The sequence below is a fragment of the Chanodichthys erythropterus genome, chromosome 6, assembly GCF_024489055.1.
Source record: "Chanodichthys erythropterus isolate Z2021 chromosome 6, ASM2448905v1, whole genome shotgun sequence".
Taxonomy (NCBI): domain Eukaryota; kingdom Metazoa; phylum Chordata; class Actinopteri; order Cypriniformes; family Xenocyprididae; genus Chanodichthys; species Chanodichthys erythropterus.
In genome coordinates this window covers 32,404,546-32,430,444 of record NC_090226.1, presented here as the reverse complement: position 1 = coordinate 32,430,444, position 25,899 = coordinate 32,404,546, and the positions used below count along the sequence as shown (strand labels likewise).

Genomic DNA, 25,899 nt, shown 5'->3' with positions numbered 1-25,899 from the left:
GGTGATCTGTGATGATGAGGAGCTGACGAGGGAAGTGAGTGCAGGTGTGGAGAACAGGAGGAACATGGGAATTGAAGTCCAGGGAAACAAGGGTTCTGTGACATTACCCCCCCCTCCCGGTAGGCGCGTCCTCGCGCCGTAGATGTAACAACCGGGAGGGGGGCGGGCGCCCTGGAGACCTCAAGCTGGTGCAGGGGGAGGAGCAAACTGGAGTGGAGGTCTCCAGGGCAGGTTCAAAAGCCATGGCAGGTCAGGGGCTGAAGGCAGCCATGGCGGGTCAGGGGCTGAAGGCATCCATGGCGGGTCAGGGGCTGAAGGCATCCATGGCGGGTCAGGGGCTGAAGGCATCCATGGCGGGTCAGGGGCTGAAGGCATCCATGGCGGGTCAGGGGCTGAAGGCAGCCATGGCGGGTCAGGGGCTGAAGGCAGCCATGGCGGGTCAGGGGCTGAAGGCAGCCATGGCGGGTCAGGGGCTGAAGGCAGCCATGGCGGGTCAGGTGCAGCGGGCAGCCATGGCGGGTCAGGTGCAGCGGGCAGACATGCAGCAGGCATACATGGCGGGTCAGGTGCAGCGGGCAGCCATGGCGGGTCAGGTGCAGCGGGCAGCCATGGCGGGTCAGGTGCAGCGGGCAGACATGCAGCAGGCATACATGGCGGGTCAGGTGCAGCGGGCAGCCATGGCGGGTCAGGTGCAGCGGGCAGCCATGGCGGGTCAGGTGCAGCGGGCAGACATGCAGCAGGCATACATGGCGGGTCAGGTGCAGCGGGCAGCCATGGCGGGTCAGGTGCAGCGGGCAGCCATGGCGGGTCAGGAGCCGAAGCCTTCGAGGCGTTGAGCCCAGGCGTCGCTGAAGGACTGGCGGGTGATGGCGGAACCGAAGGCTCCGCCGACCGAAGCGCAGCCGGGGCTCCAGAAGGCCGCAGTGAAAGCAGAAGGACAGCCAACAAAACGAACACCGGGGGGAGTGAGGAGGCCAACTGAATCCGAGGGACGGAGTGACGGAGCGGAGACGGAGGAGTGAAGTCCAGAGGGGAGGGCAGGCTGATGAATGACCAAGGTGTGAGTGGAGGCAGGATGGAGACTGGTGAAGCTGGAGGACTGATGGGCAACGGTGGAGCAGAGGGAGGTTGGAGCCGGGGTGAAGGTAATCGCCCAGAGGTCCGAGGTGGAGATCTGGGCGAGGGGGCTTGAGGTGGAGGTGCAGTATAGACATGACTTGGAGGAGGCGGGAGAGGGAGGCAGGGAGGGAAAACAGTCTTTGGGCTGGAGGGTTCAAAAACACAGTTCATAGGAGCAGTAGGTTCGGCGGCGGCGGCTGGAGCGGCTGGCTCGGCGGCGGCGGCTGGAGCGGCTGGCTCGGCGGCGGCGGCTGGAGCGGCTGGCTCGGCGGCGGCGGCTGGAGCGGCTGGCTCGGCGGCGGCGGCTGGAGCGGCTGGCTCGGCGGCGGCGGCTGGAGCGGCTGGCTCGGCGGCGGCGGCTGGAGCGGCTGGCTCGGCGGCGGCGGCTGGAGCGGCTGGCTCGGCGGCGGCGGCTGGAGCGGCTGGCTCGGCGGCGGCGGCTGGAGCGGCTGGCTCGGCGGCGGCGGCTGGAGCGGCTGGCTCGGCGGCGGCGGCTGGAGCGGCTGGCTCGGCGGCGGCGGCTGGAGCACTTTGCTCGGCGGCGGAGACTGGAGAACTTTGCTCGGCGGCGGAGACTGGAGAACTTTGCTCGGCGGCGGAGACTGGAGAACTTTGCTCGGCGGCGGAGACTGGAGAACTTTGCTCGGCGGCGGAGACTGGAGAACTTTGCTCGGCGGCGGAGACTGGAGAACTTTGCTCGGCGGCGGAGACTGGAGAACTTGGCTCGGAGGAGGAGACTGGAGAACTTGGCTCGGAGGAGATTGGGGTTGAGGGCCATTTCATCCCCTCAAATACAATTAAAATCCCCACAGGCACTGGAGCTGGCTCTGTGGGGACTGGAGCTGGCTCTGGAGAAACTGGAGCGGGCTCTGGAGATATTGGAGCGGGCTCTGGAGACACTGGAGCGGGCTCTGGAGATACTGGAGCGGGCTCTGGAGATACTGGAGCGGGCTCTGGAGATACTGGAGCGGGCTCTGGAGATACTGGAGCGGGCTCTGGAGACACTGGAGCGGGCTCTGGAGATACTGGAGCGGGCTCTGGAGATACTGGAGCGGGCTCTGGAGATACTGGAGCGGGCTCTGGAGACACTGGAGCGGGCTCTGGAGACACTGGAGCGGGCTCTGGAGATACTGGAGCGGGCTCTGGAGATACTGGAGCGGGCTCTGGAGATACTGGAGCGGGCTCTGGAGATACTGGAGCGGGCTCTGGAGCTACTGGAGCGGGCTCTGGAGATACTGGAGCGGGCTCTGGAGATACTGGAGCGGGCTCTGGAGATACTGGAGCGGGCTCTGGAGATACTGGAGCGGGCTCTGGAGACATTGGGGCCGCTTTCTTCCTCCTCCTCCGCTTACTGGGCCCAGTAGCGGAATATGGGTCCAGCCTGGGGCAGGCAGGGAGTTCGCTGGAGCGGTATGCGGAGGAAGCCGGAGGTTGACTGACTGGCCCGGCCAACCGTGTTTCTGGATGGACCGGACGACAACACTGATCCTGAACCTCTTCTACTAAGAAATTGGAGCCATTCAACCACAAAATTAAATTGATAGTGTCGCTTAAGGAGAAACAAAAAACAGGTTCATCAAAACGGATAGTGTCGTCATCCAATCCATCCAAAAACAAGGAGATCAACTGAGCATCAGGCCAGTCAGACAAGAAAGCAAGCTCCACGAACTCCTCCACATACCTCTCCAGCGAACGTCCTACCTGCAGGAGCCCGATAATGCGTTCGCTGGCTGTTAGGGTGAGAGGCGATGGAGGAGCTGGATCCAGGGAGCTGGGGAAAGTCTCCATTTTTTTTTTCGTGGAAAATCCGGTCGGTTTAGGTCCGTTCTTCTGTTACGGGTGGCTGGTAGAGAGATGAGGCAGATACGGATTTCCACGATAATAGAGACTTTACTTCAAACAATGGCAATGAACAACAGACAGACACCTTAACAAAACAGAGAACGGACGAGGAGTGCAGGGAGTGAGTGCATTATATAGGAGTGCTAACAATAGAGTCCAGGTGCAGGTGATCTGTGATGATGAGGAGCTGACGAGGGAAGTGAGTGCAGGTGTGGAGAACAGGAGGAACATGGGAATTGAAGTCCAGGGAAACAAGGGTTCTGTGACATTATCATCTTCTTCATCGTTTATCTCCACACAACCACGTTACATTAGTACTGCATGTTTTTTTTTCTATAATGCTGCTTTGAAACAATGTGCATGACATGACTTTATTTTTTTTCCCCCCTTTCTTTTCTAATGACATTTTAAAAGCAGAAAATCTGAGCCTGTTGAAAAAAATATTTGCCAGGCAAAACAGGTGGTCACTATCTTGAAAATGGTTTCCGCCATGAAATAAAAAAAAGGTAATTGAGACTTTAAATATCACAATTCTGACTTTTTTCTTAAAATTCTGAGTTTATAACTCACAATTCTGAGGAAAAAGGTCAACATTGTGAAAAATAATATATCTCAAAAAAAAAAAAAAAAAAAAAAAAAAAAAAAAAGGAGATATAAACTCGCAAAAAGGTAATGGTGACTTTATCTCACAATTGCAAGAAAAAAGTCACCATTACCTTTAATTATTCTTTTTATCCTGTGGCAGATACAAGCTTCCATACTGACTAACTTGGAAAAAGCAAATGTAATTTCTCCAATGTCATTATACCTTCTGAACGAGGTATATGAACTTACTGGCTTTAGTTCTGTCACGTCCCATCCGAGGTATTCGGCAGCTTGCATCATCTGTGTAACAATTTTGTCAACTTCCTATTCAACAAAATACACAGAAAAAATTATTAAATAAACATTATAATTGTATCATTTATTTTAAGAGGAGATCACTGGACATAAGTCAAACTAAAATTTATTCAGACACCTTGAACATTTCATTCATTGATACAGTTTATTCACTATAGTTTAAAAAAATGGTAATAGATCACAGATCTCAAGATCTCAGAGTTTAACTGGTTAAAAAAAAATAATAATCTTAATTATGGCAGGTTAAATTGTCTGAATAATTTTTGGTTCCAAATTTTATCAGTTTTACTGGTAGTCCACTGTATAATATGTCATAGTTTACCTTATTTTACTATCCTCACTTACATAAATGAACTATAGTGTCCTGCACCCACTAAACAAAATTTCAAAAATGTCTGATTAATTTTTGGTTTGACTGTATGCTAAATGGGAAATACAAGACAAGACAAGCATTACATGGAAATATCAAACTCATACACGACTGTTGTTACCTTGCTATCAAGAAGTCCATTGTCATCTTTATCATACAACTTGAAGGTGTCTGCCAAATAAGTATCATATAATTGATAAATACTTTGCATATACACTCCATTTAATTACACTTGCCAACAAATGTCAAGTTTAAATCATTTAGATGATTAAAAATTATTAAACTCATTTTACACTGTATATGGTATTAGTACATAGTATTAGAGATAACTATAAATTGGATGAATGTCTCACATTCTAGTTTGTCTCGTGGATTTCCATCCTCCAATATGGAAAAGTAACATGATACAGCTTTAAGAGAGACGCCACCTGAAAGAGCAGAACAAATAACACTGAATATCAATGTAATGCTCAGCAAATTGCATTTAAATCTTTACAGTTACTTTACAGTCAAAGTTAATACTTTAGTAATACTAGTATTATTAGTAATACTTTACCAGCATTAGTATTTTTTTCTGATTATTTAAAGCTCAAAATGACCAAATTCCTGCAGCTTTTCTCAAAAATTGTGATGATGATTGTGGCAATTCAGAGAAACATTCTGGGGACACCAGAAACTTATATTACATCTTGTAAAAGGGGCATTGCAGGTCCCCTTTATATAGTGCATTTAACACATAAATATAAACAAGGCATTGGATCTCTCACACGGTTTGTAAGTGAACAGGTTGGAAAGCCAACAGACAGAAACAGAAGACAACAAACAAGTGTGTTTTGAAACATTTACTGAAGTTCAAGATGACTTCTTAAAAATGAAGCAGGAGCTCACCATCTTTCCTGTGAGGACTTTGGTCACGACCAGACCGCTCAGATCTTTGGAAATACTGGTAGAGACGCTGACATAGATCAGCTGGAAAATCATCAACTTCAAGATAATTCTTGAGGAATAGAGAAAATCCTGTTGCATCTATGTGCTTCAGTGGGGAAAATGCAAAGAGAAGATCGGTAACACTGTATTTCAATGGTCCACTTTATACATAAATAACTTTGCAACTACATGTCACCTAGCAGTCATTTTATTAGTATTAGTAGACTGTCTGTTTAATATCTGCTAACACAGGCACTCTACTGACTATAAGTAACTTTGATACATGTCAACTTATTCTACTAACCTGAACCATAAACTAACAGTCTACTAATACTCTAATGAGAGTTAGCTGACATGTAGTTGCAAAGTTACTGTCTAAAGGGGACCATCAAAATATTTTGTAGCTTTTAGATTCATGTTCAGCATAGTAGTCTATAGGGAGAAAAAAAAAAAAATCTACTTTGTCCTACGCATTCTATATATTAAAATTATAATTAACCCAAAAAAGAAAATGCTGTCATCATCTGCCATTTCATTCCAAACCAGTGGAGTTGGGGGTAACACATTACAAGTAACGCAAGTTACTTATCAGATTACTTCTTCAAGTAACTATTAAAGAGCCTATATGGATGATCTTACCATCACAACGACATCGGTCCCAGGGAGCAGGTGGATCCTACAAGGACTTGAGAGACTCATCACCTGGGCAAGGATAAGTCAAGGTGCTGAAGAAGAGGAAAGTGGTTGACAAGTTCCGTTTTTCCATTTCAGGAACTGTCATCCCAACCATCACGGAGCAACCTGTCAGGAGTTTGGGGAAGCTCTTTGACCCCAGCCTGAAAGACTCTGCCGCCGTTCCAGAAGTCCAACAAAGAACTTGGAGCCTGGCTCACCAAGGTTGACAAGTCTGGACTGCCTGGTAGATTTAAAGCCTGGATCTACCAGCATTCCATCCTGCCTGAGTCCTTTGGCCTCTGCTGGTCTATGCAGTCCCAATGACAACAGTTGAGTCCCTAGAAAGGAAGATCAGTGGCTTTCTTCTGAAGTGGCTGGGCCTCCCACGCAGTCTTACCAGCACTGCACTGTATGGGATGAGTAACATCCTGCAGTTGCCATTTAGTGGCCTCATGGAATAATTCATGGTACGCATCAGAGAAGCCCTACAGTACAGGGACTCCAAGGACTGCAAGGTGTCATCAGCCGGCATTGAGGTGAGGACAGGAAGGAAATGGAAGGCTGGGAAAGCAGAGGAGGTGGCAGAGTCACGCCTAAGACAAAAGGCACTGGTGGGCACTGTGGTGGTTATGGTTAGCCAGGCCTGCAGCAAGGAAAAACACCATCTACTCCAGGAAGAGGTCCGAGCAGGCGTAGAGGAAGAGCGAGTGAGCAGGGCGGTGGGACTCCACCAGCAGGGAGCGTGGACTAGGTGGGAGAGTAAACTGCAGTGCAGGATCACCTGGGCAAACGTCTTGCAGGCAGATTTCCATCGGGTCCGTTTCCTGGTACAAGCTGTCTACGATGCCCTGCCAAGCCCAGCGAACCTCCATGTCTGGGGGAAGAGCGAGACACCTTCCTGCCTTCTTTGCTCTGGAAGAGGCACTTTAGAACATCTCCTCAGCAGCTGCCCAAAGGCTCTGGCTGATGGGCGCTATCGTTGGCGCCATGACCAGGTGCTTAAGGCAATTGCTGAGAGCTTAGCTTCATCCATCAGCACCAGCAAGAACCATCATTCTCCAAAGAAGGCAGTTCCCTTCATTAAAGCTGGAGAGAAACCCCAGGCTCGCCCACAATTAACAACAGGCCTCCTCCACAATGCTTCGGATTGGCAGCTGCAGGTCGATCTGGGAAAACAGCTGAGGTTCCCTCAGCACATTGCAACAAAAAGTCTCCGCCCAGACATGATAGTTACCTCCGAAGTTTCAAAACTCACGGTGCCCTGGGAAGAATGTATTGAGGAAGCAAATGAGAGGAAACGTGCTAAGTATCAGGAACTGGTGGAGGAGTGCAGGGAGAGAGGCTGGAGAACCTTCTATGGGCCCATAGAAGTCGGCTGTAGAGGCTTTGCAGGACGGTCTTTTTGCAAAGTCCTCGTTACAGGGGCGGGCAAAAAGAGGGCCATTCAATCAGCAAGCGAAGCTGCAGAGAAGGCCACAAGGTGCCTGTGGATAAAGAGGGATGATCCATGGACTGCTACTGGGACGCAAGTCGGGGCTTGATTAACCCGGCTGGGTCACCTGGGCGAGGGTGTATGATGTTGCGAGACCCGAAACACCCAATGATCCCAGGATACATCAATGAGGATGCGTCCCAGTGCATCCATGAGATGTTTCTTGCATATGTAAAGTAATGCATTATTTTTTATTTACTTTTTATAGTACTTTTTACTTTTTTTAAAAAGTAATGCAAGTTATTTATCAAAAACCTGCAATAATATGTTAAATTACACAAAAACACATTTTAATGTATTTAATCTCACCTTTGATGATCCAGTTCAACCATACTAATATGCAAAAATGATTTAGATAAACATCACCTTTAGGTTTATTTTTTTGTTGTTTTTATTGCTGAAGTAAGTGTTGAGCAGTGTCTGAAATCGCCCCTAATAGCATTAGTCTAACATAGTCCACATGAGGGAGTGAATGAAAACGAGTGAATACACACACTAAGTGGTCAGATAGTTTTGCATAGTTTGTGCTTGCTGGTAATCATTTGAAACTTAGCAAACTGACAGCTCCAGTAGATGAAATTACGCTGTAGCCACATTGGACCAGCAGTTTAAAAAATAGATGGATGGATGATTCAGCTGCGGGCGCCATCTTCTGCTCAGACGCAGGAATTCATTCTGTGGACGACTTTCACAGTGCATTGTGGATATTCACTGTGAATGGCTGTCCCCTAAAATGGTGTCCTTATTAGGGGTTAAAGAGGACGATTTTGGACACAGCCTTGAACTTTCTTCTCCCACATCCTGTTCTTCTGCATCCCAGAAAAGGCAGCACAGCCAGGGTTGCCAGGTTTTCACAACAAAACCCGCCCAAGTGCTCCTCAAATCCAGCCCAATCGCTTTTTAGGCGGGGTCCCAGGTTAAAAATCCCATTCCAGGGGATAAAATAATAATATCATGTTATGTGGGGTTTAACCCGCTGAAACAGAGTAAAAGTAGCCCAATTTGTGGGAAAACAGTGGACTTGGCAACACTGAGCACAGCTATAAGGTTTGTTTGAGCTGCGCCCTCTACTGTACATGTGTGAATTTGCATTTACATTTACTATGCCTTTACATTTGGCAAAAATATATCTTTTTTGTTATTAAAAAACATGCATGCAAGCTCAGCCCAGGTGAGAAAAAGTAATGAAAAAGTAATGTAACGCAATTAGTTACTTTTTTAGCGAGTAACGTAATATATTGTAACATTACTGTAAAAGTAACTTTCCAACACTACCTGTGACAATGTTGTTTTGGGCCCCATTAACTTACATCGTATGGACAAATAAAGTTGTCATTCTTTAAAATAGTAAGACTGAGAATAGTTATTTGAAAGAAATGTAATATAATAACAATCTTATTATATAAGACTGTAAATTACAGGTTTGGAATGACATGAGGGAGACTTAATGATGACATAGTTTTAATTATTTGTGATTTAGGGGTTATTTTTGGCCGAACTATCCCATTATCACAATGAAACAAAAACATCCAAAATTCACCCTCAGATTTCAAATACCATTTTTGAAACTGATTATTTTGATGATTTCATCATTTATGGACAAATTAATTACAGTAGAAAGTCACTGTTAAGCTGCTTACATCTCCAAACCTGTGATGAACCAGCTTTCCACCAGCATGAAATTCCTTCATTGCATCTTTCACCTTTATCCTGCTGTCTAGAAATTTAAAACAAAGATACAACAACGTCAGATATTTAACTTAATATTCAGTTCCATGATTTATCCTGTCATTCTGTCATCTACGAGTCAATAAAGGAAATGAAGAATGATTCCTGTAGTTTTTATGACAGACACTTACATTCTAAATACTCCTGCAGCTGAATGAAGTCAACAGGGCTAATCTCATTTGCTAAATCAGATTCTGCGGCCATTATTGTGTGTCCTAAATCACTCTTAACCTGAGAAATGAGGACGGGGAGAGGTTAAAATGCATGATAAATAATATATGGATGTACACAGCTATAAAGATACTGTAGAAATAATGTAATTTAAACAGAAACCAATTTTTGTGGCAAACTCTTGTAATCATCGGTGGGTAAAATACATGAAGAAATTGTTTTTTTCCCCCACTAATTTGTTAGCATACACATTTTCTTAGTTAAGTAAAAAAGAGAGAGAGAGAGAGAGAGAGAGAGAGAGAGAGAGAGAGAGAGAGAGAGAGAGAGAGAGAGATGAACAAATGCAAATCTCTCAATTGATGACGATTTAAAATAATTCCACAAAATTGAGATTTTATATTGTAACAAAAAAAGAGAAATAATTTGCTTAATATACTAATTTAAAAGGGATAAATTAGAAGATTAATATTTTAAATAAATAAAGCCGAGGCGCTCTAACTAATGGCACTTCTAATTTGGATTCTAATTCTAATTCACATTTAAAGACATTCTTTATTAAACAACTATATTAAAGCGCATCCTACACATTTATTTAAACGAATCTTACCTTTAAAAAGTCGGAAATTCACTCAGATTATATATATACATATGGGATTAATTCAAACCCTTCAACGCGTCAAATTTAAAACAAATATCGATATTACACGAACAAACCAGCTTAAGCCGCTAAAGGAAAGTGTCCTATATTACGTTGAATATTTCCACATTATTTTGACCCATTTTCATTGAACACTACCAGATAAATCAACTTTTATTTGCTGTGCAGGTCGGATACGTGCGGATAAGTACGTCATTACGTACGGAAAGCATTGCGTCGTGACGTTTACAAAACAAAAAATACGTCAAGCACTGTAAGCGGTAGTTGAAAGTCCAAATTAACTGTGATGATTGACAGCTGTCAGAACATTCAGCGTCTTAATTCACATTACGAGCAGCGAGTCTGTTCTGGATTATTCACACAAAGTGTATCAGATGACGAGAAATACTAGGCTACAGTTAAAACAGTCAGTGCAAGCATAGCTCAATGCTAACCAGTAAGTGTTTTCTTTAGTTTCCTGGTTTGTTTAATAATGTTTATCATCTGTCAGTGTCGCACGTGCATGCTTCATTACAGCGACATTAATGTTAGTCTGCCAAAAAGTAGTTTGCATACATGCATCCTTAATTATTATCATGTATGTGATTTGAAATAGTGAGTGTGAAATGCATCAGATGTGTTGTGCATCAGGTTTTGCAGGATTTGGGCAGAAGCAGACTGATCATGAGCACAGAGACTCATGTGAAGGACATTAAACCTGGACTAAAGAATCTCAATGTCATCTTCATCGTGCTGGAAACAGGTGTCCAAACAACACATCACATGCATCGACAAATATTAGAAATAATCATAACTCTGCTTTTTATTCAAAACATATCACGGAAACCACAAACAATTTATCATACAGGAATACTGGATTTCAGGAATAACTTGAATGCATTATTATGGAAATATAAAAGTTTCGACACATTGACTCAATGTGTGTTTTTTGGTTAGTTAACACCAAAGAAACTTGTTTTCTAATATGCTTGAAACTGTTTATAAAAATAATATTACGTATACGCTTTACTATGATTAGGAGCTGTTATATAAGGCTCAATGATGTGATGGGTCTTTTTTTTTTTTTTTTGTCCAAAGGCCTTGATAATTATAAAAAACAAAGATATGACATATAAAGTATGTAAGGTAGTACAACTAGATCTCTTTTATTGAATCCAAAAGGTTTTAATTATATTTTGCTGCATATGAATGTATTTTAAAAATTTTGAAGTGTCAAAAGGTCATTCGGTTTAACTGTCCAAAGGCCAACACAACCATTTAATTTGTTATTACAATATTTTAAAATGTAATAAATCAATATATTTTTTTTATTCTGGCATGATTTTATAACATCATATATCAAACATAGTGCAAAATGGTATTAAAATTATCTGTAGAAGTCGTTGCTTTGTTATGAGAAAAAATGTCAGGAAAAATGAATTTCATTGATGTCATTCGGAGTAACCAATATAAAGGGACCATTTTAGATCATGTCATGCAAGCAATATCATGTGACAGGTTGTAACATCTTTCAGATGCGTGCAAAGGACCACATGGTTGTGAAGCAAAGTAACTAACTCTCTCTTAACTATTTGAAAAATTCACGTTTTCACTTGTTCATACACGTCGGGAAAGTCTTTGGTACAACCGCTATAAAACATGGAAAATGTTGTAATATTTTAAAAACTTGTACTAAATATAAAATGTTTGAATGTCCTTTTGCTAGCTAGCTAGATATCGGCCTGTTAGCATTGTTTGTAAATATTGTCATTCGGTATAACCAAAAGTGTCATTCGGTAAAACCGAATGACTTTTTTTGGTGACAAATTTTGTCCATCTTGTAAAAAATTACAAAATCAGTGTTAATTGATTATAAAAACCACATAATCTCATTGTTAACACTTAATAAAACTTCAAAATTGATTATATCTCCATTAGGTTTTTTATACTTTTAAAAACCTTATTTGTAAATGACCCAAATATTTATAAGTAGGGCTTGCATGACTTATTATACGTTATGAAATTATTGCTGATTTTGTTTGAGACTCTTAGTATAATGACAAATATAAAATATAGCTGCGACCAGCAATCATTGGGGTTCAAGCACTTTAGGGCCTTTAAGCAAATTCGTAAAAAGGTATTATATTTATATTTTATTATAGCATGTAAGCACTTGGATCATATATTGAAAAGACAATTTACAGCCAATATAAGCAATTTAGTAAGGAAAACATGGTTTTTAAAGTTTTTTTTGACAGTTATAGCGCCACCTATTGCCTGATCTACACCACTTTTTTTGGGTGTCCTCAGAGTGTGTCCATACATATGTGTCCCAATTTAGGTGAAAATATCTCATTTCGTTTTGAAGTTATAGACACTTATATATATGAGAGCATTAGAAATGACCCATGAAAGACTTTGATTGGATTTTTTGCCATTTCCTATCAAAACTTTGACATTCGGGCTTTAACATTTAGTAAACCAACATAGGTTTTGTGTTTCCTACACTGGTTTCGTCTCGATCGGACTAACGTTTTCGAAGATATTCGCAAAAGTTTTTTAAGCGTTAAATCAAAAAGTAGCACAAGCACCATAAGGTGAAACCTTGTATATTTGGTATCGTTGGACTTGGCAAGAATTCAGGAGTCTAAAGACATGACTCCTGTGAAAATAAGTCAACCACACCCAGAGTTATATACATTTTCAGCCAAAACCATTAAAGGTAACCTAGATTCAGAAATTGAATTTACCTCGGCAAAGTTGAATAACAAGAGGTCAGTACATGGAAAAGACATATGTTGACTCCATTGCTTCCTCCTTCTTATGTAAATCTCATTTGTTTAAAAGACCTCCGGAAAACAGGCGAATCTCAACATAACACCGACTGTTACGTAACAGTCGGGATCATTAATATGTTTACTAATGTACTGTTAAATGTGGTTAAAGTTACCATCATTTATTACTGTATTCGCGGAGACAAGAGCCATCGCTAATACATTTTTAAACACTTGCAGTCTTTATAATTCATAAACACAACTTCATTCTTTATAAATCTCTCCAACAGTGTGTAATGTTAGCTTTAGCCACAGAGCATAGCCTCAAACTCATTCAGAATCAAACTCACAGGAATCGATGCATGCATGCAGCATGAATGACGAACATCTTGTAAAGATCCATTTGAAGGTTATATTAGCTGTGTGAACTTTGTTTATGCACCGTATAACTGCACTTATAGTCGAGAGCTCGGGAGGGCAGGGAGCGAGAAATTTAAAGGGGCCGCAGCCTGAATCGGTGCATAGTTAATGATGCCCCAAAATAGGCAGTTAAAAAAATTTATGAAAAAAATCTATGGGGTATTTTGAGCTGAAACTTCACAGACACATTCAGGGGACTTCTATTACATCTTTTGAAAAGACGTTCTACGGCACCTTTAAAAACATGTTTTTTAAGGTTTTTAACAGTTTTAGCGCCGCCTAAGGTTCGATCCCCATAAAAATTGGTGTGCTTCTTTAGAGTCCTATGCTGCATTTGCTCACCCATTTTCGTGACGTTCTGAGTTTTCGTTTAGGCTTTATAGGCTTTTGGGTATATTTAGTGACTCACAGGGTAAAGTTCAACTTTGTTTTAATAATTATTGACCGAGATAGTCTAGAGAATTGTCCTGCACTGGTTTCATTCCGATCGGGTGAAAAACCTATAGGACTAGTTTGCAAAAGTAGGTTTTTCACATGTTCGCAAATAATTAATGAACAATTTGATTGACAGCATTGCTTCTTGATGCAAAGTTGTTCAGCATGAGGAGATCTATCAAATTATATGCATATTATGTGGATCTGTGAAACACCACCATTTCTTTCCAAATTCTTACAGACCCCTAAGACCATGAGTTGAACATGCTCACCGAGTTTGGTTCCGATCGGCCTCCGTTAACCTTGTCTAATAGGTGCTCAAAATTCATTGGTCGATGGCGGCCATGTTTTTTGAGATACGGCAATGTACTCAAAGACTATCATGTCCCCTTGGACCAAGACACTGCATGCCAAATTTCAAGTCAATCGGACTAATGGTTGCATAGTTACAGCTGTTACAGCTGTGTTATAGATCCACCTAGCAGCCAATCGCCGTGATTTTTTTATCGTAACCAAAAATTTTGCCTCTAGACAGGAGTTCCAAGTTTGGTGCAAATATCTCATTTCTTTCTTATGTTATAGCCATTTTAGTAGAAGTGGATCCGCCCACATTGTACGCTTTGGCGCCCCTTAGTGACCAGAATTTCGATAGATTTCGTTAGATATTCAGACTCCGGAGAACATTTCTGCACTGGTTTGGTTCTAAACGTAGGACTAGTTTGCAAAAGTAGGTTTTTCAAAAAAAAAAAAAAAAAAAATACCCGAAAATGACGAGCAATCCGAAACAAGCACATGAAACAGACAGGGTCAGTGAAGTGTGTCCTGTTACTCAAACCCCAATGATTGTTTACACTGTTCAGACCTTCTATAATTAATATTTATCAGCTCTAAAGTATCTGGACAGTAGTCATCTGGAATCTGAATCTTCTCTCATGCGATCTTTTTCAAGGACGAGTGACGAAGACCAAAGACGGTCATGAGGTACGCACGTGTAAAGTGGCCGACAAGACGGGCAGCATCAGCATATCGGTTTGGGATGAAGTCGGTGGGCTCATTCAGGCTGGTGACATCATCAGACTTACCAAAGGGTGAGGTTGTGTTTGATCAAATCAAATAAAACTTATGCTGACTATGCTCAAAAGACACATTCATTCTGCCTAAAATGAACAATCAATTACAGTGCAAATTACTGATTTTATAGTAAAATATCACTCTTCATATACAAGCCTAAAGGTTTACAGTCTACAGAAATGTCTACATTTGTGTTTTTCTGCAGTTACGCCTCAGTTTTTAAAGGCTGTTTAACACTGTACACTGGAAGGGGAGGTGAACTACAGAAGATTGGAGAGTAAGTTGATTATTGGAGAGTAAGTTTTAATCATTAATCATTTAATTTAATCATTCATATTTTTGCAATGGCAGTTTGTACTGATTTAAAAAACTCTCTGTGAAAAGTAAAATACAGACAAATATATATCTTGCTACAAATATTTAATTGTGAATGAATTAATGTTTTTGTATCCAATTTATAAGATTCTGCATGGTGTATTCTGAGGTGCCAAACTTTAGTGAGCCGAATCCAGAATATTTGGCCCAGATGAATAAAACGGTACGTCTTCTGGATTCCTATTATAATGAGGCCATATGATGCTGTTTTAAAAGTGCATTATTTTGTTACTAGAATGGGATAAAATGCTTTAATGTTCAAAATTAATTTCACAAATCAAACATCATTATTCACATACTGTACATTTTTGCAGTAATTCTATCTGAAACTCACTGATTGAGTTCCGGTTTCTACAAAGCCCCTCCCTCCGAAAAGCTCAGAGTGCTCTGATTGGCCAGCTGACTGCATTGTGACTGGCCAAACACCTCAAGCATGTGTCGCAAATCTAACACCCCTTCCCATAATCACGAACTAATTCTGTCATTAATTACTCACCTTCATGTCGTTCCACTCCTGTAAGACCTTAGTTCATCTTCAGAACACAAATTAAGATATTTTTGATGAAATCCAATGGTTTAGTGAGGACTCTATTGACAGCAAGATAATTAACACTTTCAGATGCCCAGAAAGCGACTAAAGACATATTTAAAACAGGTCATGTGACTACAGTGGTTCAACTTTAATGTTATGAAGTGACGAGAATATTTTTTGTGCACCAAAAAAACAAAATAATGACTTTATTCAACAATATCTAGTGATGTTTCGAATCAGTGGTTCGGAGTGCGTATCAAACTGCCAAAGTCATGCAAAAAAACGCATTTAGTTACTTTTTTAGGGAGTAACACAATATTGTAATGCATTACTTTTAAAAGTATCTTTCCCCAGCACTGGTTTTAGGCAGGTCTGGATCAGTGTTCTGCGTTAGACAGAATTAAAGGGATAGTTCACCCCAAAAAATTTTTTTACTCATCATTTACTTTACATTGTTTGTAACCAAACAGTTGTGGGGCACCATTGACTTCCATAGAATGGAGATTATATATGATTTTATATATATATATATATATATATACACATACACATACACACCTATTCAACTTAGGGAACGAATGCGGCACCAGTTCTGTTTTTATGAACCGAAACTGTAATTTAGACCTTCAACCGTTTGGGGTCTTGGATGACATGGGGGTGAGTAAATTATCAGGCAATTTTTATTTGAAAGTGGACTAATCCTTTAAAAAGCATCATATGGCCTTTTAAAAAAATGAACCTATTCACTATTAAAAAGAAAAATATAACTATTGGCAATGTAATTGAGTTTCTTCTTGTTACCTGTCAGGGACTGAATGACCAGAGCAACATGAACAGCAGCACTGGAGCCACTGCAGGTATAATTTTATAGTGCTTTTTGCAGTGAACCACACGCTTGATTTATTTTCCTTTGCAAGAAACTAAAACACATTTTTCCTAGTTATTTGATAAAAATATTCATATATTGATTCAATATACTTGACTTTTTTACTCTTTGAAGGTAATGACACTCCCAATGGAAATGGAGTGAATTCTCAAGGCTCTGGAAACTCCACTAATCCACAGCCGGCTGGACGAGCGAGTGGAGGAAATGGAAACCGGTCGACACCAAGTCCTGGTGTGGGGGGGAGTTCCGTAAGCAACGGCAAGGAGACACGGAGAACAGTCAAAAGATGATCTAGTTTAATAACGGAGCAACATCATCATTTCAGAATGGTTTTGGTGAGCAGCTATTTGTCTTGTCTCATCTGAAGACATATTGCTAAACTTTAAGCTTCTTGCTTTCATGTATGTTAGTTTTACTCAATAGATTGTCCAGTCTTGTAAAGTCACATGTTTATTGAGGTATTTCTGAACCAGCTCTCAGAATGGACACACTAAGCTATTACAGTTTTTAGCCCAACTTCTGATTGTTTATCAGTTTCAACATTAATATTATTCAGTCATTTTTAAAATAACAGTTTTGTAGGCTAAAATAAGTCTTAGTAGATAAATGAAGCCAAAAACAAGCGCCAATAAGCATTCTCTCTCAATCTCTCCTGTTCCAATGAGATTCCTTCAATATATAATGACACTATATCTAATGTCTTGAAGGAACTTGCCTCATTAAAAACTAGAACTGGCCCCTCAGATCACTCCTTCCCATGGTTCACCCCTGAACAAGAGTAATGAAAGCTAAGGGTAGGTGTCTTGAATGACTGTATAAGAAAACTTATTCAGACCACATATTGCAGTATAAAGAAGCACTCAACACCGCACGCTCTAGCTGTCTTTCCAGTGTTATTAATGAAGCAGATGTAAACCTCTGAGATTAACAAACTTGTCAAACCATAATCTTCTACAATTAATGGCTCTATTGACCGTTATGAAATTTTTTTCCTGCATAAAATTAACAATATCTACACAGCTTTTTCTTTCAGATTTTTCTCCTTCTCAGTTTGTCCACCCTCTCTCAACCTTTTTAACTACTTAATACATCTGAACATCTGATTATTAAATCTAACTCCTCTTCCTGTCAGCTTGGCCCAATTCCAACTCGTTTACTCAAAAACTTCTTGCCTGCTCATTTTACCTGTCACCCATATGTTAAACAGATCTCTTGCTGCTGGTTATGTTCAGCTTGGTTTAACCTTGTCCAAGTCTTCGTTTGTGGGCTACACTCATGGTCTTTGGGGTCTCCAGAGACCCCAGGCAACAAAATGTAATTTTGTAGCATTATAATATATTTTTTAAAAACAAATGTAATTTTACTCTGTTTATTAATGTTTTTACTCAACATTTGTGCAGTTTTTGGAGGGTTTGTGATATATTTTACATTTATATACATAAATTATTTTTTATGCAAAACAGCTTTTTATGTAAAATTCACTTTATAAAAGGCCTACATTTCTAACTTTCATTCATGGGGATAACATGGATAATTTGACATGGTTTAGTATAAGATTTTTGCCCATCTTTTGGAAATGCAGTTTTAAAAGTAAAAAAAAAACTATCACTTTTACCAGTAGATGGCTTCAGAGCTCCACTATGTGCTATTTGACTGACTGAAAGACATCTTTTTAGTAGTTTTCAGTTGGATTCATATCTAAATATTATGAAATCACAATTATAACAATACAAATTACTTTTTCTCAAAGTTTAGCATTTTTTGTACTGAAAAAAAACAGTTTTTCAATAATGTAATCTCCAGAGACCCTGCTTAGAAACGGGACAAAATCCATCCTCAAAATCAGAAACAACGCACAACACACATAGACAGAAATGAAGTGGCACACTTCCAACAATGCAAAAAACATCCTCAATGCAAAATGGAAAGCTCTCTCACACACACACGCGTGCACACAAAAATATATTTATTTTATTTTATTATTTTTATTATAAAATTATTGAAAAACTGATTTTTTTTTTTTTTTTTTTTTACAAAAAATGCTAAACTTTGACAAAGTAATTTTTGTGATTTCATAATATTTAGATATGAATCCAACTGAAAAAAACTTGTGAAAAGATGTCTTTCAGTCAGTCAAATAGCACATAGCAAAGAGTGGAGCTCTGCAGCCATCTACTGGTAAAAGTGAGAGTAAAAACTATTGAAAAAAGATGTATTTATTTATTTATTTATATAAATTTAAAAAAAATCATAAACCCTACAAATACTGCATAGATGCTGAGTGAAAATATTAATACACAAAGTTAAAAAAAAACAAAAAACATTTTGTTACAAAATTACATTTTGTTGCCTGCGTTCTCTGGACACCTAAAGACCATGAGTGCATCTTTCTTTTTTTTTTTACACTAACATAAAAACAAATAAAAAGTGTTAACCACCATACAAAGTCTCATGCCATTTGGACAAAGAGAACATTTAAAAAAAAAAAATTGAGCAAACATCATTTGCGGGTCAAAAAGACCCCGAAGACCGTATGAGGGTTAAAAATGACTGCTGCTATCTCTCCAGTACTCAAAACAAAACAAACAAACAAAAAAACAAAAAAACGGGTCTTGATAATATAGACTGGATTACCTTTAGACCAATTTCAAATATTCCTTTACTGGTCTGGTTTTCGACTTCTCTCAGTACAGAGACTGCTTAAGAGTGGTAAATGGTGCCATCAGCCTCTTGGTTCTTCTGGACCTGAGTGTAGCGTTTGACACTGCCTTTCAGTACTCCTTTCTCGTCTGTCTGCTATTGGTAATGTCCTTCAGTGGGTCATTAACTTTATATATCTCAGATATGCAAAAATTCATTTGCATTAACAAACACAAATCTCGCTCTGTCACTATCTCCCATGGTGTACCTCAAGGTTCGGTTCTTTGTCCACTACTATTTTTAATTTATATGCCTCCTCTTGGCCAGACCATTAAATGCCATGGTCTTAATTTTCATAGTTATGCTGACAATATTTAATTTTTTTTTTTCTGTCCAACCCAATTCAGTCTTTCCTCCCCAATCCATAATTTCTTGATTTCGTGAACTTAAAGTACGGATGGTGAAAAACTTCCTGAAACTGAATGCTGACAAAACATCTGCTAGTTGGCCCCAAATCACTTGGCTCCTCCCAGCATGACATCTCCGTTCATATTGATGGAGTCCTGATTAGGCCTTCACCAGTTGTTTGCAATCTGGGAGTACTGTTTGATTCAAATTATGTTTTAAACCACATATCAGCCAGATTTGACCCAAGTTCAGACTGTCTGCTGTTCGGTATAATAGGCCATAAGCTCTGGAATAAGCTGCCCCACAAACGCTGTACTGTCTCATCACTACAGACATTTAAGACAGAACTTAAAACTCATTTATTCACATTGTTTTGCAACTGACTGGTTCCCCTTTCTATTATTTCATTACTTGTTCACTTATTATCTGCCATATGTTTTTTGTTTGACTACTTGTCCTTATTGCTGTTCTTTGCTTGTACCTCTGTATTTTCTGTATCGGTCTATTTTGTGAAGTGTCCTTGGGTCTTTGAAAGGCACTAAATACAACATTATTATTGTTATTATTATTATTAAAAGATATGGGACAAACCTGAAAATTTCCATGAAAATTAGGTGAACATCCTAAGATGAGTTAGAAAGGTAGGTGTTTAGGAACACCTGAGATATTTTAGCAAGCTGAAAACTATGATTTGGAAGCCGCTTGGATTCCTAAAAATTAAAATTTTTCACATTTTTAACTTTGTGTGCAGTATACCCTGCTTACCGTTGTAACTGTTGTGAGTCGCACAAGGTTTTGAACCAGAAAAGCCAAATAAAAAGAAGCTAAAAACACAACTCCTGAAACATTATGAACATGAAACCAGTAAAACGTTTTATTTCCAGTGATTTTCAGCTTATATTTTGTCAGAAAATTATGATGTAAAAAAGGAATGAAATAAACTTTTTTTTTCACCTCTTTTCTAACTTGTTTTTATGTACTGATGATAGGACATTGACAAACATTACAAAAGATGAAATGACATAGTGTCTAAAACACTGATTGTTATAAAGTCCAACAGTGACATCAGTGATTGAGAGATCAGGTATTTTGAGCCCATTTCATTCACATTGAGTTTCTAGTTCATGACTGTTAAGAGGAGAGAAGGCGAAATACAGGAGGAAAGTCATGTGAGCAGTGTTGGGCAGTAACTAGTTACAGTAATAATATTACTTTTTGCAGTAACTACTAATTACTAATAAGATATTAGTTTGATGCCTCAACCTCTACTGATTTGAAATCCAATAATCCAGTAATTCCTAGATTTATTTTCATAAACTTCATGACTCGCACAGGCACATGAAGTCACCAGTGCAGCAGGCAAGCTTGGAAGATGAAAAAGTTTATATTCAGTGGATGGAAATATTGCCATTACATTGATTTTGTCAGGAGAAAATATGATCTGAACACTGTTGTGTAAGTTGTGGCATTACTTTACTCTGGCATTACATGGCTTGCCCACCTACATCCCTCTGTTCCCAATATAAATTAAAAATCTAAACAAAACATACAATCATACATCATAAAATATAATTGTATATGGCTAACAGATAAATTATAGCTACAGTTATCTTCAATCTACACAACAATTAATGAGATTAATACAACACTTTTATTCAAAAGTAATATATTTAATATATACAGTAGTGGCCAAAAGTGATGTCCAGAGGGGAGATATATATATTATATATGTATATATATATATATATATATATATATATATTTTATGACCCTACAACTTTAATGATATGATCAAAATATGAGGACTTTTTTTATATTTTTAAAAATATTTTAAACGAACAGTTTCTCACAAAAGTTTTTAAGCAAATGCAAAGTCGCTCGCAAAAGACTTGCAAACAAATGCAGTTTTTCCTCGCATCTCTTTTTTCATCACCATGTCTGTGTCACTGTATAGTTATATTTTTGAAGCTATATAAAAAATAAAATGAAGAATACAAAAACATGAGATACTTTTTTGTGACAGTTTTAATATAAATATACAAAATTGTTCTGGTTTGCTCATTAATGCACTCAATTTTGAGACTGTGTAATGGGCGCGTTCACATTTACCTTTGCTCTGCGATATCTTGTAGCTAAAATCACAGTAATCTCAGTGGGAATCTGCTCAGTGAGGAATTTCGCTGGATGGACTTCCAATGTCTTTGACTTGGAACCTTTTACATTTATAAAAAATAATTTCTCCTCATTTCATAAGTCTACCACATGCCCCTAGTTTGACCCACAAACCATGTGATGACTAGATAAGAACTTCAACCTCTATGCAATATTTAATCAAGGTAAATACAGTCAAAAGTGTATCATTATGTTTATATTCACAATACAGAACAGCCTTGAGAGCCTTTTTGCTTACATGAAATGGTTACATCAGCTGGGCTGCTCGTGAACAGAAGTTTTGCATCATAGCTATTAATATATTGTGAATTTTTCACAGCTAGAAAACAGTTTTGACCAATCCAGTAACTAGGACTGGAATGATCTGTCCTGTAAAACCCCTATGGTTATTGATTATAAAGTGCAAATACCATCACGATTAACATGCAACTGTGCTGCATAATTGTAAAAACACTTCCAGTTTGTATTTAGTATTAAAATGAGATTTATTGTGAATATTGGTTCATATTTTGTTCAGTTGTTTGTGAGTCTACTGAACCTCACTAAGATGAGCTATTAAACTGAAAGCAGCAAATCAGATCAGTCCCAATGTCATAAAATAGCAGATGTAAGATATAGAATTATTCATCGTTTTACTCCTATAAACAATTGTTTTGTTTATTAAATGCTGTAAAATTGAAAACATATTATGACGCTCGTACTGTAGTTAACAGTTTCAGATGATAATTAAAGTCTACTAGAACTGTTTACTAACAATAAATGATGATTGAAAGAAATAAAAGCACAGTGCAACAGTGCAATAGTGATACTATGTGTGTAATTTAGTTAATGTTTGCTTAGCTAATTGAAGTGCTAAAATTGTTATAAATTACAGTATTTATACCTGTACAATAGGTTACCAAATATGTGAAAAACCTCATATTCTGTGAGCGGGAGATTTTTATTTTGATGTTTTGTATGGCATGTCAGGAGTTTGTAGGCTGAATAACTATTGTTATTTCTTATTCATAATTGACATGTTGCCATTTTCAGAAATACACAAAAAGTGTCCGAAGAAAGCTGGGAAATCTTAGTAATAGACTAAGATAAAAGTGATGGCACTGTAAATAAATTCATATTTATAGTACCCATACATGCATCCACAAATGAGTACATTTATGCCCATGTATAGCAGATAATGCACTCTAATAATAGAAGTGAGTTTCTATGGCTTGTTATTAAGGAGGAATTCAGCATATAATGGAATGGTGCCGTTTGTTAAAGATTTATTGCACTACAAATGAATATACTGTATATACTGCATGATGCTAAAACAGTAGTGTTGTGTAATATTGTATAATAGACAGTTCATTCCAAAACCTTCTGTCTGGATAGGAAGGAGTTCAAAATAATGGTGCAGTTTGTTAGCCTATATTGTTCGATGTTCACTCAGCCCTACGGTTCCTCTGTAATCAGCTGTATGTTGGACGAGGGCCGATGGGATACAGCAATGCCACAGTGCTTCATCAGACTGATGCCAGCAGAAAAAGGCTTCATAGTGGAAATGATGAGAGCCAAGCAGTCTGCCACATCTTTATTTGGAGCGCATGCCAACGCTGGAGTATGACCTAAAAACATGGCACATTTAATGTGTGCAAACATTTATAAAAACATTTCAAACACAAGTATTATGCAAGGATGAGTTATCCTGATGCACTTCAACTATTCAATGTAAGAATCATTACAGTCACTCTGCAACTTGTGTAGTGTTGCTGAAACTACTTGGAGCTTCCCAACCTACAAGCTCGGCTATGTTTGTCAATAAAATTGTTCTAACAAAAGTATGTTCTAAGAATGTTTCACTAACGTTATGAAAACATTATTTTTGAATGTAATGCAAAATATCTCACTTCCTGTTGGGTTTTCAGATTTTGCACGCAGGGACTTTTTTGTAGGCATTGAGCTGTTACATGTGTTTACTGAATTTCATTCCTATATGTGAAACGTAGCGCAAAGGGCGCTTAATTGAAATTTTGTAGGTGGCGCTATCGAGCCGTTTTGCCAGACCTAATTCTGAAACCCATATCAGATGTACATTTTCACCACTTCTGATGCGTGTGCAAAGTTTCATGAGTTTTCGAGCATGTTCAGGCTCTCAAAAATGCGATTCATTTCAGAGAAGAAAAATAATTGACCGAGCAATTCCAATAGGGTCCTCGCACCATCAGTGTAAAAAATCATGATTCAAAAAGGTTAAATGGTCCTGAAAACAAGTCACACTTATGATCCTCGACGTAAAAAATGAGCGCATTGGAAATTAATGGGAAATGAATTTCATCTAGTGGACACTTTTGGTACTGCGCCAAAACAAAATCTTACTGAAAGCTCATTTTTTGAGATATCAAGCTCAATTTTGGAACACAACTTGTTAAGATTAAAGGCTTTGGTTTTGTTTGCAGTTCAAGAGTAAAATGTTTTTTGGAAAAAATATATTTCAATGTTAAATTTGACAATAGCATTTTTGTGCATTTTTCATAATAACTTTTTTTTAAGTTAACTTTAACAATAATCTGCCAAGTGTCATCTTTAAAAAGAGACCAAACTGAAGTCTGTGCTCCACAGCATTCAAGATTTACAGTTTAAGTTGGAAATTTCATTCGTTCAAAAAGGGATGAATGAATTACAAATGCACAAATATAACCTAGTGTCATAAATACAAAATATTAAATAAAAACATTATCTAACTAAAATATAGTACATTCATTTCACTAAAATAATAACAATAAAAAAAATGGTAATTTTTGTCCACCAATTTTGAGGAGCACTTGTTAAACTAGTGATTGGTGAGCAACTACAGTCTTTTCAAACACTAAATCTATCGGTCAAAACGAATGACTGTTGGTGAAGTTAATTCTGTTGGCTCAAGCTTGGCAATGCGATGACCATGGGGAAACTCACCATCTTGATCTACGGCCAAAACCGCCGCACCTCGAGTGAGCAGCACCTCAACCACTGTGGCAAGACCATTTCTTGCTGCAATATGCAGAGGCCTAACGGTATGTAGATAGAAAGACTTCAATTGTGAAAATAACCAAATAAACAACACACACATGCACTTATAATATGGGAATGCTCACGTTTGAAGGGTGCTATTTGTGGCATTGATGAGCGAGGGGTCGTCAATCTCAGCCAGAATGAGAAGAGCACACATTTCATGACCCTGTTGAGTTAAACATGTGAAGATCATTGAAAACGGAAACTCGCCACACAGAACATGTTGTGTGCTGGGGTACATTACTCTTCTACAGGCCATGTGAAGTGCTGAGTTCCTGTTGATGTCCAGCAGTGAGAGGTCCGCTCTGGCCTGATGAAGCAAGGCGTCTAGAACCAAATAAAGACTGCAGATCAACAAGACTACTAAAGATAATACATCTTTTAAAATCAATGGAACACACAAACACTCTACACAAGTTAATACAAAGCACTAGACAATAAAAACAACACAAACCGACAGCAGAAGTATGGCCATTTTCAGCAGCAATCATTAATGCAGAGCGTCCTGTGCAATCAACTGAGTTTACATCTGAACCGCAGGTCAAAGCCAACTGCAGCGCTGCCATATTTCCTACATATGCAGATGCATGTAGAGGAGTCCTGTAAACAAAATACAATTGAAAATTCTCAAGTACCACTATTATACAGGTTCCTAATATTGTTTTGGAGTCTCCTACAACAGGTTTACATGCATTTAAGGTCAAAAAACACTTTAATTTTCTCATAATATCCACTGCAGCTTCAGCTCTTTTCTCTCAGTGTCTGAAACGGTTCGATCAAGGATTCGGTCTCTCTAAACCCCGCCTTTCTGAAAGCTGCACTGCTCTGATGTCTGTTGTGATTGGTCAACTGTTTACAGCACATGTCAGAAACCAAACGCTCATTATCATATCTGAATCTCAGCTTTTCCTCAGCTCTTGATACACAGTGATACGAACAGTAGCGATGGCATCGGTTTTAAGTGGCTGGTGACCTACTGTAAGCCATTCAAGTTTCTATGTTTTGTTCTCTAACTATATAGAGGGTATGCACGTGACGTCACCGTCGACCGTTAGGACTGCGGTCACGCACGCTGAGTGGCAAAAGAGCGCGAGTGTCGCGAAAAACACACAAAACACATTCAAAATGGGAAAGAGCTTTGCGGCTGACTGTACAAATAGCTTTGACACAAACCCTGAGGTATATATTTAAAAACTAGAGGAAGCAACAGAAAAAGAAGCAAATGGATCACTGTAATTCACAGAAACAGCTCGACTCCAGCAGAGAAACATGGATTTGCATTTATCATTTTG

General features: G+C 39.3%; 3 protein-coding genes across 10 annotated transcripts in view; 1 reads left to right on the top strand and 2 right to left on the bottom strand.

Annotated features, from left to right (window-relative positions):
* The window catches only part of dgkab (diacylglycerol kinase, alpha b), a 45,817-nt gene extending 35,894 nt beyond the window's left edge, over positions 1-9,923 (bottom strand). Inside the window, exons 1-7 of the mRNA XM_067387511.1 lie at positions 9,832-9,923; positions 9,185-9,284; positions 8,966-9,042; positions 5,120-5,264; positions 4,585-4,659; positions 4,353-4,402; positions 3,796-3,870 (exon numbers count right to left, since the gene is read on the bottom strand). Coding sequence (XP_067243612.1) covers positions 3,796-3,870; positions 4,353-4,402; positions 4,585-4,659; positions 5,120-5,264; positions 8,966-9,042; positions 9,185-9,257 — 495 coding nt within the window. The 5' untranslated portion in view covers positions 9,258-9,284; positions 9,832-9,923. The remainder of the gene's footprint in view (positions 1-3,795; positions 3,871-4,352; positions 4,403-4,584; positions 4,660-5,119; positions 5,265-8,965; positions 9,043-9,184; positions 9,285-9,831) is intronic.
* A 187-nt stretch (positions 9,924-10,110) lies between these two features.
* Positions 10,111-23,228, top strand: nabp2 (nucleic acid binding protein 2). Of its 3 annotated transcripts, XM_067388668.1 has the most exons (8): positions 10,111-10,318; positions 10,513-10,624; positions 14,440-14,578; positions 14,767-14,838; positions 15,024-15,099; positions 16,277-16,325; positions 16,469-16,689; positions 23,007-23,228. In XM_067388668.1, the coding sequence occupies exons 2-7, from the start codon at positions 10,546-10,548 to the stop codon at positions 16,642-16,644; spliced, it is 591 nt and encodes a 196-aa protein (XP_067244769.1). In that variant the 5' UTR covers positions 10,111-10,318; positions 10,513-10,545; the 3' UTR covers positions 16,645-16,689; positions 23,007-23,228. The 3 variants fall into 3 exon arrangements, with proteins under 3 accessions (XP_067244769.1, XP_067244768.1, XP_067244770.1); XM_067388667.1 differs by lacking the exon at positions 23,007-23,228 and having other exon boundaries at positions 16,469-20,556; XM_067388669.1 differs by lacking the exon at positions 23,007-23,228 and having other exon boundaries at positions 10,497-10,624; positions 16,469-20,556.
* The window catches only part of ankrd52b (ankyrin repeat domain 52b), a 39,638-nt gene continuing 34,292 nt past the window's right edge, over positions 20,554-25,899 (bottom strand). For 2 of the 6 annotated variants that reach the window (XM_067388660.1, XM_067388662.1), the window contains 4 exons: positions 25,062-25,207; positions 24,691-24,934; positions 24,512-24,603; positions 20,554-23,181 (listed from right to left, as the gene is read on the bottom strand). In XM_067388660.1, the coding sequence (XP_067244761.1) occupies positions 23,009-23,181; positions 24,512-24,603; positions 24,691-24,934; positions 25,062-25,207 (655 nt within the window). In that variant the 3' untranslated portion in view covers positions 20,554-23,008. Of the gene's footprint in view, positions 23,182-24,511; positions 24,604-24,690; positions 24,935-25,061; positions 25,208-25,899 lie in introns of those variants that run through there. The other 4 variants (XM_067388661.1, XM_067388663.1, XM_067388664.1 and 1 more) reach the window with 4 other exon arrangements.

Excerpts from the sequence above, each read along its gene's own strand:
- nabp2 (XM_067388668.1), top strand. The coding sequence starts at position 10,546 with ATGAGCACAGAGACTCATGTGAAGGACATTAAACCTGGACTAAAGAAT. Across the intron at positions 15,100-16,276 it reads TGGCCCAGATGAATAAAACG|GGACTGAATGACCAGAGCAA; the intron begins GTACGTCTTCTG and ends GTTACCTGTCAG. Across the intron at positions 16,326-16,468 it reads CAGCACTGGAGCCACTGCAG|GTAATGACACTCCCAATGGA; the intron begins GTATAATTTTAT and ends TACTCTTTGAAG.